This window comes from Egretta garzetta, unplaced genomic scaffold (genome assembly GCF_000687185.1).
Source record: "Egretta garzetta isolate BGI_Z169 unplaced genomic scaffold, ASM68718v1 scaffold228, whole genome shotgun sequence".
Classification (NCBI taxonomy): Eukaryota; Metazoa; Chordata; class Aves; order Pelecaniformes; family Ardeidae; genus Egretta; species Egretta garzetta.
Window position 1 is genome coordinate 1171308 of NW_009260758.1, and position 12591 is coordinate 1183898.

General features: G+C 44.6%; 1 protein-coding gene across 1 annotated transcript in view; it reads right to left on the reverse strand.

Moving 5' to 3' along the window:
* The window catches only part of CNTN4 (contactin 4), a 138667-nt gene that overhangs the window by 33931 nt on the left and 92145 nt on the right, over window positions 1–12591 (reverse strand). The window contains 1 exon segment of the mRNA XM_035901394.1: window positions 8473–8600. Within this exon segment, the coding sequence (XP_035757287.1) occupies window positions 8473–8600 (128 nt within the window).

Here is a 12591-nt window from a genome sequence, read left to right on the forward strand (position 1 = left end):
CTACAGCCTCCTCTCAGGCAGTTGTAGAGGGCGATCAGGGCTCCCCTCAGCCTCCTCTTCTCCAGACTGAACACCCCCAGTTCCCTCAGCCGCTCCTCGTAAGACTTGTGCTCCAGATTGTGACCTTATTCCTTCCATTAACTGCCAGAGAAATGGAAATGCTGAGGCGATACACAGCTATTCCACCTTCCCTGGGGTGCTTTGGGGCTCACCCGGTTTTTCTGATGACCTCAGGTTCTCACCTGAACCTGGGAGCTGGGAGAAAACCCAAATGTTTACTGGACTCGGGTGTAACGGGTGCAGAGGAGATGCTCCTGCCCTCTCTGGAGCTCAAAGGTAAACTCCTTACAGCTGCAGACGGAAATTTGGATGGGCATCGTCTAACAACCTTGACTGTGGCTTGCAGCTGGAAATAAACACATACGTTGCCTGAAACTATAAAATACTTGATTAGATCTTGCGTCTGAAGCGCCCTATAGAGAAGAGCTCCTTAAAAGCTGCAAGGACCCTGAGGTATCTACTGGATATCAGCCCTGTCACCAGCTTCTACTTGAAATTTTTCCACCCCAGATTCATTAAGGAGATGCAGCAAAGTGCAGCCTGAAGCGCTGGGGCTACCAGAGTCGAGGGGAGGGAGGAGTGGATGCGGCGGATGTACAGCTCTCTCATCGTTTATAATTGTGCCTTTCATGCAGTGCTTTGGGTCATAATTTTACTTAAACCTAGCAAAAGACCCTTAATTGTGTTCTAGAAATAATTGGTGTGGATGGGAATAGTCCAATTAGAGCTGCATACATTCCTTTGCAATTTTACGGCCGAAGATTACCACTTTCATCGTCCATTGTTAAAATCAAGCATTTGCTACTGGTCACGAGTTAGAAGTCAAGAAAGATTTTGAAACTTAGAAATAAGTTTTATTTCCCAAACACAAGAACACGGCACTACGTACTCATGAATAAATCAGCGCTCACATATCTCTGTGGCATTCCTAATCCTTTTTTGCTTACAAACCCCTGATTAAGAGATTCTGGAGGACAAGAGTTTGTAGTCTAAATTGACTTTTTCTCCTGGAATTTTTTTTTAAAACAACATGTCAAGCCTGATAAGGAATGTTCATTCATGTCTGGACCACAGATACAAACTGTGTCCAGCAACTACTAAAAAACCCCTTTAACAATAATGAAACTTCTTTGGACTTTTTCAGAGTTCTGAGTCTTTGGTAAGTGCAGAAAATCTTGGTTTAGATACCAGCCAAACACATGCCTCATGTGCTATCCAGCAAAATTATAAAAAGCCCGTAAAATATGGACAGCCCTGAAGTGGTGCTCTGGGATTATTGCTTTAAACTCTGCCTCTCTGTTTTAAATTATATTTTGTGCTTTCCACACCAGGTGTCATTTAACCAGGTCCTTTCTTAAAGACTGAGGCGTAACTAATATTAATTTAAATTAGATTGAGTTGAACTGTGAGGGAAGAAAAATAAAGGCCTTGCATGACCTTAAACACCGCTGGATCAAGACAGACCTCAGAAAGAGTGACGGAGGGGCTGTTTGTGTTTCAGAATGACTAACCACTAAACCCACGACATATGGATGGATGGTATGGAAAATGCCTGCAATGGCTTTCCGGGACAGCTTTCCGTCTGAGCAGAGCAGCAGCAATGTATCTGATGGGGGAAAAAGCAGGGAGGTATAAAGAAGGTTTCTGGTAATGCGGATAGTGCTTAAATGGGTCAACAGATTTAAGTGTCTGTTGCATTTTTCCCCTGGTTAATGTAAAAAACCCCAACATCTTAATGTATGGCTTATCTCCCTCTTGGGAAAAAAGTTAAACCCCCATCCCAAGCAACTGATACCCCGGTTACTCAGCAGTAGCCATGACATAGCTGAGAACAGCCGGTGAAATTCATGGCCCTGGAGTTATTTATGATCACTGATTAAAAAAACTCAACCAAACAAAAGGACACTCACGAAAATACCCCCGCTCCTTGCTGCAAGATTAGCATTTCGTACAACCGCAAAGCAAAACCATCACAAGCTCCTCTGCAGCCAGCTCCGCTCCAGGTACGCCCCAACGAGGAGAGACGCCTTGCTAATGCACCCACCACCTCTGCAGAGGTGGGCAGATATAGTTCAAAAAGCTAGATGTATTTTTGACTAGGAGAAGATTGGGTTTCTCAAACACCGCCTTTTTTTTATTGATGGTGTCAGTAGTGGCACTGTCTGAGAACCAGCTCAGCTGTAGGCAAGCCCAGTGTTTGCTGATCTCAGCAGTGCCAATGGCCATAGCCTGAGATTTAAGGCTGGCACTGAAGCCAAAGCAGATGCTGAAGAACACCATCAGCAATCCTGGCTCTGGTATGCAGAATCAGTGTCTAATAACAGCAATAAATTAAGTATAAAACAAGGTATAAACAGACACATACACCATCCTAAGGATGGAAATAATTTTGTAAGGAACACAAAACAGTGATCTAAACCTCATACGATAACGCTCTGGATATTCACTCTGGATTGAGTTTATCTATGAATATCCAACACAAAAAATCAGAATCATGGTAACGTGTAAACATTTCCAAAAGAATAAACTAATTCTCTGAAAAACTGTGAGGGTTCAGACTATGATTCTCCATCTGACTTTGATCTATTTTATGGGTTTTATTCTCTAGACTACTAGAGCATAAGCATGGGCTTAATTTAGAAGTCTGTCTGGACCCTTAAGTTTATAAACAAATAATACATTAAAAAAAAAAAATCAAACTGAAGGCATTATATGAAGCTGTCTGTAACGCGATTAAGGGTGGGTTATGATGACGTCTTCAAACGTAAAAAGAACTAGAAATGACTGAAACTCTACTCCTTGGAAATTCCACAGCCGGTGTTTCATGATGAGCACCACCGGTGCGCACACACCTGCGCCCAGCCCCTGCGCCGTTCCGCTTCAGATGGGTACGAAGGTGTCCAAGTCACCTCGGCCCAACCGAAGAACATGATGCACAAACAGAAAAGCGGGCATGAGCAATTCTGCTTAATTGCACGTGTGCTCGTTAGCACATACCAGCTTACCGTGTTACGTGGAAATGAAGGCACAAATGACTTGAAGAACGCCTGCACCATGCATTATCAGCCACGTTCAGCCAAAAACTTCAGGAACACACAATAGCAGACAGATGGCTGGCCATTAGAGAGCAATGTCTCTCCACTGGCATGTGCCTGTGGAGCTGCCGGACTTAACTCTTTTCAGCTCTTCATGGGCAGCGCAATATTCATAATCTCTGAAGATGAAAAAATGGTTATTCCTTATCTACTGCAACAATCCATAGTAGTATAAATCCACTCTAGCCTCATGGATACGGGGCAAGCACAACACATTTTCTGAAGACTGTCGTTCAATACTGATCAAGTGATGTTGAAATGGAGACAACCACAGATGGCCAGGAGGGCCGGGAGGACCATCGCATCCCACCAACACTTTTTACAGAGCGTGAATGCCGTCTCCGTGCTGATCAGCACTGCCCCTGAACTATGAGCCCAGCTACTTGTAAAGGGCTCGAGTAACACGGTAAGAATTGCAGTTTTAAAGGCAGTAACATTTGAAGTTTCTGAAAAGTTTCTTGATAATGGGCCAGAATCTACAGTATTTAATCAATCGTTTCAATTTTAAGTGGAACACGCCAATTCAGCGCTCACACAAAGGAACAGACTTGGAATGGAAAATACACAATTTTGTAGAAAATAATTTGGATCACTGTGCTGGACAAAATTAAGACTATCAGTCCATTCAAGCGTGAGGAAAAAATAACCTACTGACATTATCTTTGTATTCTTTTTTCTGCTAAAGCGATGCGGATACCAGCTAACAAAAGTTCTCCTGCTTTTACTGCCTCGAGCCCTCCCATGACAGCCCAAACGAGACGAGCTAATGGCAGTGGGAAAATGTTAAAGCTGCATCATAATGAAACAGGCAAATAAAGTCATCGGAACTTGCCCTTGTCAGAGATGCAACACAATGTGATGGGAATTGCGGAAACGCGCAGCCCCTACAAAGCATTCACGTGCTGTTTCTGCCTGTTAAACCACAGAGAGAAGGGGACTGGAAAGGTCTGGATCATCCTGGTCTGCAATCAAAGACAACCGGATAATAAATGGTATGGAAAGCTGGTTCTGGCAGGCTGGAGGGCTTTGAATCCCGAGAGCATCTCCGCTGCAGGACAGTCCCCGCCACCACTCCTCAGCAGCCCCGCTCACCTCTGCGGCCGCTCATCTGCCGGGGCACAACGCATCCCTACTTCATGGGAATGGCCATGAAGCTACGGGCTGTGCAGTCAGGCTGAATGATTACGTTTACAGATAGATTTATATACCAATTTCTATGAAAAATGATAAAAATATATATTTATACAGAGAGATTTATAGCTCAGAACACAGCTGAAAAGCAGATGTTCAAGAAGCAGCCACCCATGTCTATGGTGGGTGCCATGGCCCACACCCCTCCAAGGCCACAAAAAGCAAAGCCGGCCACAGGCTCATCGAGATACGCCGTGTATCTGCTGGGAAACAAGCTGCATGACAAAAATCTTCTCATCCTGTCAAAGAAATAGGGGCAATATGTTATTGTCACCCGCATTCCCGTCATCAGCTTGTTTGTGCTGCTCCTTCCATACCTAACGCTGCCAGAGAAACTTCGTTTGGGTCTCAGCCATTGCAGGAGCCGGGACGTCAGCACCAGGAGCCTCTCCTCGCACCTCCTAGCTTCAGAGCTTTTATGGCAACGTCTTGAAATCAGTTTCCTATCTCAGAGCTGCTGCTATATCAGCCAATTTATATCACTGCGTTAAATACAACCCCCCCCTCCTATTGTATGGTCTACGCCTGTTTACACTATTTACCGTTTAATCCCCTGGTACTGAGAAAGTCTCTAGTTTTTCTGTGTGTTGGAAGAATTGAACATTTAGCCTCAAGTACAGGAAAAAAATGGAAAAAGAAAGATGGAAAATTAATATTGATATACTACATGTAAACACATGCCATGTTTTACACCGCTCTGAATGCCGTCTGCGGGATTCTTTTCTAACCTTACAAATTCAGCCTTGCTTTTTAATTTAAAGGTCAAACTGTACATGCAAGTTTGCAAGATTTCAGGTCTTGGAGGCCGTAGCGGGTCTCATTTAGCACCAACCAACAGAACAAACCCCAACCACAATCTCACTGGTTCGGCAAACCACTGAGGCTCACCAGCTCTGACAACAGCATGTTAATACACAGCCCTATGGGCACCCGTCAGAATTTCATATTTTTTAAGCTGTCTACTCATGCATAATATGAATATTTATTCATCCCTCTCTGGTTGTTTGCCAGAGATTTATTTTAAGCTTCTTGGTTCTGGTGTAACAGATATTCTCCTCCTCCTCTCATCCTTGCCTACGCTGTCTTTGACACTGTCAGCATCTCTCCCTGAGAGAGACAGAAAATTTAAAAATTAAAAAAAAAAAAAAAAAGAAGAGAACCTGTAATATTAATGGAAGAACACAGGAAGGTTAAAAAAAAACGTCTTTTGACCTTCATGGTTTTTCACTCAATGCCATAAGATGAGTTAGAAAAGACTATAAGCATATCTGAAGGTCAAAAAACTCATCAGCTGATAAATTAGTCTTTTTGCACGCCACAAAACTGAGTTAAAATAAGGTATTCAGTCATATTTCCGTCAAAACCTGACAGTGTTTTACTTAGGGCAGAGAAACTCAAGCATTTCAGTACAAAATACAGTATTTTACACAGTTCATTTGGAGTTCAGAATAGTTTCTGCTCTTTTATACTTTTTATGGGATAGATTTTGAAATTGCATTTCTCAGTTTGCTGTTAATATCCACATCTTGGGCTTAAGAGTTTATTCTCTGCTTCATGCACATGTGTCGCTCCCATTAATGCTAATGGAATCGAGTTAAAACGGAGCACTGAGGGAGAAAAAAGTACTTGCTAATCCTTTATAACCTTACCGCAAAGAAAAGTGGTTTGTAAACCATGTGAGCCCAAAGTTCAGGTACAATAGCTGCCGACTATTGTGCTCGGAGTCAGGGGCTATTCCCTGGGTACCGCGAGGAAGAAAGGATAAGCCACGACTTGCAGAAGCATGACTCTTCAATAACAGGAATAAAACACAGTTCTGTTTTCAACGATTGGCTTTTTTACGATGGTACAAGCGGTCCCTGAACCACAGACCCCGATCCAACCCCCCTGGGGCCTTGCAGCACTCCAAAAACCAGGACGACGAGACGCCGGTGCCTCCTGCCGCGAGCACGCGCCACCCTCCCGCGCTCCCCGTGGAGCCCGGGCGAGGATGCTGGGGCCGCGTTTACCATTTTGTTCTCCAGTTTTGCTCTGGGGCAGACAGCGGCTGATTGACCCTTTTAGTAACAGACAAGGTCTTTTTTGTGTTCGCTTTCCCTGAGCACTGCTTTCTTGGCTATTTGCTGCCGGTGCCTCCTTAGGACAACACAGATTAAGAAAAGACAGAGTCAGCTCATACAGAGGTCTAATGCTGATCTCTGCTGGACTCTATTTTTGTTTGCAGGGATGGATGTGGGCATGGGCAAAGGCCATATAAGCTGTTCAGATCAGCTCCAAACCTGCAGAACTCTCGGTGTCGATATGCTGCAGCATTCCTTTTACAATAAATACCCATAGAAGCATAGAATCACAGAATCGTTTAGGTTGGAAAAGCCCTTTAAGCTCGTCAAGCCCAACCGTTCCCCTAACCCTGCCATCCCACCACTAAACCCTGTCCTTAAGCACCTCGTCTACATGTCTTTTAAATATGAAGAAGATACAACGGGGTAACATATCTCTCCACCCTGAGGCTGCGCAGAAGGACCCAGGGCCAGGAAGCGCAACCCCAGGAACACCCCAGTTAATTAGAAATACCTCACTGGGAGCTAAGGCAGGGGCAAACATTTTGCTGCTGTACCACTGCCACCTGCGGTTCCTAACGGGCTGCGCCCTCAGCCCCGTGGCGTACGGGAAGCAGAAGGACCCAGGGCCGGGAAGCACAACCCCAGGAACACCCCAGTTGATTAGAAATACCTCACTGGGAGCTAAGGTAGGGGCAAACATTTTGCTCTGAGAAAAACCTGCTGCTGTACCACTGCCACCTGCGGTTCCTAACGCCAACAGGGGCTCACCAGCTTGCTCACCGCTTGCCCAATCCTGACATTACTTGCTGAAATGTGCTCTGGCTATAAAACCCACGGATTAAAACTTGCATTGAAACATTTTCAAGTGTTGCCTATATACCATAGAAATAATTGATGGGGAGAGCCTCTAAGCGAATGCTATCCATCAATGTCAATATACGGGAGAATTAAAACTGACAATATTAGAGCTTTGTGATTGATTTATTGCTTTATAATCAATCTTTCCCGATTTGTTATCCAGTATAGGTTTTTCCCCAAATAAGGAGGAGATGGAGAGTGATTACAAGTGTAATAATCTATATATTCATTACCTATAATAATTCATCAGACATTGGACTACGCATAAGCAGGCCGAAAATTAATTTCAGACATTTGTCAGTGCCTCTTTGTTTATCAAATTATTACTTCAAATATTTCTGCCAAATGTTACAGCTTTTGCTTTTGAAAAAAAATATTTGACCGAAAAATTCTGCACACACAGATCATAGAATAATAGAATCATTTAGGTTGGAAAAGACCTTTAAGATCATCAAGTCCAACCATAATATGAATGAATATGAAAAATGAATAAGCAATTTGAATTCCTGAAAGGCAGAAATTCAGCCCTAGATAAGAAATAATGCAATTAAACCAGAGTTTGTGCATCTTTTCAAAAATGATGACATTGAATTGCAAGGGTGAAACCTTTGCATCATTCTGCAATGAGACAAGATGCATTAAAGAGTTCAGAAGGTTTTTAAAAAGACAACAGAAGTTTAGGAATAACAAGAATAAATGAGGTTGAACTAGATAAGCTGTGTTTTTAAAGGACACCACCTAATCTCAGCATGCTGAGGGCACATTTCTCCACAGGTACGCCGCGGCTTTATGCATGTCCTTTGCAAAACTGAGTCTTAGGACACAGCTGGCTGCAGCGACAGCAAATATTTCTCAAGCGTGATTACTGGCCACTGCTAGAAACAAGTCATACAACGAAATGGGCCACGGACCTGGCTTTGTATTGCAATTCCCATATCATTTGCAGTAGAATTTTAAACTACACGTGAAAACAAACACATTCACTTGCTGTAAGCACCGTCAGCCCGTGTGACCACAGACACCTTGCTGTTAACGTCGTCCCCAACCCAAGAGGCTCAGTGGGTTTCTGAGATGCAAAAGAAACTTTAATCCCCCCGGGCTCCACTTGCACCAGCATCAAAGGGGAAAGGTGCAGCATGCATGAGGCCGCTTGGGATGCTCTTAGATGCTAAAATGGAACCATAGGCAATAAAAATAGCAATTACCTTTCACAACCAAACTGCCTGTGCTGCTTGCTGTCCCAAAGTGGTTTGTGGCCACGCAGGTGTAACTTCCCGCGTCGGATTTGGTGACGTTGACAATCCGGAGGCTCCCATCATCCAAAACAGTAATTCTGGAAAGACAGCAGACACAGAAGTTATATGTTTTTTAAGTTAACATGAAACTCTTTCGAGTCTGCATTAATTATTGATGGTTTGAAGAACAGACAGTCCGTTGCCCGTTACGGAGGGAGTTTAGCTGACAGAACTCTCTCAGGATGCAATTCATAAATACTGAATGTATCATTTACATGAGTTTTCTGTGTCTTTACTAGAGGGCAACTTTAATTTACACACCAGCAGCTTGTGTAGGTTTTACACGCGCCTGTGCGTGGATGCTCAGGGCTCACCATGACAACCCTTGCAACGCGCGGTACGCAGGCTACATCTCAAAACCGCCGCACTCGCTGCTGAACAGTGGAAAAGCTTCTGCCGAACAGATGCGATGAAGGTGGTGTTTCGTTGCTCCTGCTTTTCCAAGAAGGCTGATGGCTTTTCAGCAAGGGTACCAGGCTGCCAAGCTCCCCCTCCGCCTCTCTGCCTGCAGCGTAACTCAGCCCATGGGGTTTATTTGCAGTTGTACTTGCAGGTTAAAAAAAAAACCAAACCCAAACCCTGTTTCATTCCCATCCCCTCCTCGCATACGTACTCCCTGTCAAAATGGTGTTGTTACCTGCAGCGGTACATGTCCCTCGGGTGGCGGGAGGTAGGGGGGGGATGGCACGGTAATTCCGAGGGTGGTCCCCGGCCCCTCCTCTTGCACAAGGGCCGCACTTCGGGCTTGCCTTGTTCTCACAATTACCTCTGTCTCCTGTTCCACTTGGAGACTTGCTCTAAGTCGATGAAAACAGAAAGCCTGATCCTGCCCAGTAAATCCCCAAATACAAATGACTTGTGCCCCATGGAGCCGTAATCTAAGGAGACTCCCAAAAAACCTTTCCCCCAGCCCCATATCACCTCTTTTAGCAAAATACTTGGCCGTCTGCTCAGTATCGAGTCTCGCAGCACAATCTGCTTTCTCCCCTTCAGCCACTTTCAGACCTGCACTGAAAATCTTGTATTAATTCCTGCCTTCTCCTGCTCAATTATTTCCCAATTTAACTCATTTGAAAGAAAATGAAGAAGCCTTCCTGCATCCTTAATGCCAATCAACCTCTGTGCAACTGGATTGAGAAATTAGGAGGAAGGGACCGTGGCAAGCCTTACTTGCACCATTGCAGAAGTGCTCAAATGGCCCTTCCCACCCGAGAAGGCTTTAAGGAACAGACCACATGAATCAGCCCCAGCCTTTTCTTGCAGCACACGGGACAGCATCAAGGCAGCATAAAGTACCGGTGTGAGGCAAGCGTGCAGGACATCTGCCCACACCAGCCGTGGGGCTCCCCAGGCTCCTGCCAGCTGCAGCACTGGGCTGAACGTGATCTCCAGTGAGACCCAGGAGACATCGTCTCACCTACAGGAGCCGGTGCGGGTGCCTTTTGTCATGCCATGCTCTCTTCATGGGCACACATGGGCTACTCAGTCCACGTGCATAGACCTGCTTCGAAAAATGGGACAGTTTGAGTCTTTACAGCGCTGGTACCGAGCGAGGAGGAGGATGACGGCACAGGATGCTCCGACAGCAGCCACCGAATCTCCGTCCTGGCTAGTGTCTCCCTGACCGGCTCTTGCAGCAGCACAACCACATGCAGAGCCCAGGGACAGAGGTTATATTTCACACATCAGTAGCAGTGATATTAATAGAAGTTTCTCAACTGGCTTATAGGGCTCCAAATTGTTGCAGTCAGTAACATTCACTACTGTAATTTATTTTTACAGGAGTCCAGTGCCATATATTTACTTCTGTAGCAGTTGCTCCAGCTCAATAATTGGAGGAGAGTAGTATAGAGCTACTTGTCTCTTATCTTCACGACTATGTTGGCACAAATCAATGCACGTATTACATTAAATGTGCACGGGAGCACAGGACTTGCCACACCGGCCTCCAGTGCAGGAGCCTGGGCAGCGGCAGCACCAGGAGCTCCCAAGGAATTATTTACTGCTGTTATCAATTTCAGGTCTTCGGAAACAACAGTGCCTTTCTGAAAGCTGAAGGTGCCCTTGGCATGCATTAAAATTCAGATCAATATAACCGACAGAACAAGCTCAGCAATATGCTCCAGCTCAAGAAGGACCACCCGGCTCCGGCGCTGCCCCTGCCAGGCTCTGCACTCGCTCCTTCAGCATTTTTGCCATCCCAAGAAATCCAGAAAAAAAAGTGATGGTTTAGACTATTTCTGTACAGTTGGGATTTTGTTTTTATTTATTTATGTTTTATTTTTAGCCGTATGGTTGAAACTATTTACTGGATAAACTCTTCCATATATAAATCTCTTCCATGTATAATTTTACTTCTATCTGTCAGTGAAGTCATCCTTAATTTCAAATTCTAATTCCCTTTCTGTCTCTGTCTTTCTCATGCTATTCGCTTCCATCGAAAGCATCTTTATTCCCAAAGTAAAATTAGTTTGTAGTTAACGTGGACTGGATCGCTCTAGTGACAACTTTTGGATGAGGACAGTCAATCCTCCATTGGCTTTGGCACATCTCAGGGAGCCAGCGTTGCCTTTACTTCCTTCCATTCCTAAGCTGGAAGCCACGGCTGGCTGGCTTCACAATTTGAGGACACGGGCGTGCTTTAACTCTGGTAACACCCTGTAAAGAGTTCAGGTGGGACTCGCACCGAGATCTCCAAATCCATTCCCTGCAGAGTCTCCAGGCACGTTTAATTCTCATCTGGTAACTCCGTAATTCCCTGCACACTCCTGTAAATGACCAGCATTAAATCTGGCAAACAATTGTGCAAGTTCACTGCGTTTTTCTAAAATAAATCAGACCATTAAAACCCTGCTGTGACTCGTGGCTTAGGAGGCCGTGTGGTTATGAGGCTCTTTTTGCTGAAGGTGCTTGTCTACACTGAATGTTTTGTCCTCTAATTTGAATCCAATGTGCTAGAAGTTAACAAGTAATTATCTTAACACTTTGAAATTCGTTACAGTTAGTTGAGAAAGCAGGAAGAGCTTTCACTGATTTTGCTAATTCACATTTTTTCTTTGCAGGCATATCTGCATTAAATGAGAGGAGAGCCTCGTGTCAGGCCACGGACAGTTCTCAAACTGCTAATTGGCTTGAAAGCAAACATCCCTTCAACAAGCAACCACGTTCAGCAGTTTGGTTGAAAAAGTTCTTCCAAGACGCAAAGTTCAAATTCAGTGAAGCACTCACCTCTTAGTACGCTTTCTTCCTCTCCTGAAATACACCCCCAGAATGTTTTCTAGTAAGATGCCTAGGAAGACATAAAAATAACCCCACATTTCTGATAAACACGGGTATTACTTCAGAACAGAGGGCTGGTTGCTGAGTACGCGCCTCTTCAAACCACTACAAACTCAAAAAATGAGCTATTGACTTGCTGTTGAATGCTCGGGGTTCCCCTATGCTACTAACCACGACGGCGGTAATGACAATTAAAAATGTAAATCTCTTCCTGTACAGGTTGATGCAACTGCTCTACTGATAACCTGGCTCACAGTCACTGCTAATATATGACAAAAATCAAAGACGACAGAAATATCTATTTAGAAAAAAAAAAAGACGTAAACTAGTTTAGCATCCTTACGTAAAGAAAGGTCATCTATTTTAAACATAGCATTTGTAAGAGAGAATCTGTTGGTCTGTGTTGCCAACTGGAGATTTCTGGTCCGCAGAGAGCAGAGACACATCTGAAATTAGGAGATAAAAGAATTGTTTGTTTCCTAAACCGAAGCTTTGGGTCCTACCCCAGGAAGAGCTGACCTTGTCGGTGTTTTGATCAAAACTCTTCTGGGGACAAAAGACCTTTAAAACTGCTGAAAACATTCCTCCCCGGCCTTCCTCGACCAATTTTTTTTTTTGCCACTGCAGCAGCAAATGTAAAAAGTTGCAAGCTGAACACTTCCCATTACCCTGAAGAAGCCTTTTCCAAAACGGACAGGCACAAAGTTTCCACAGCAGCTTCTGGAGCCCCAGGCTGCTGGGGAGCGGCTG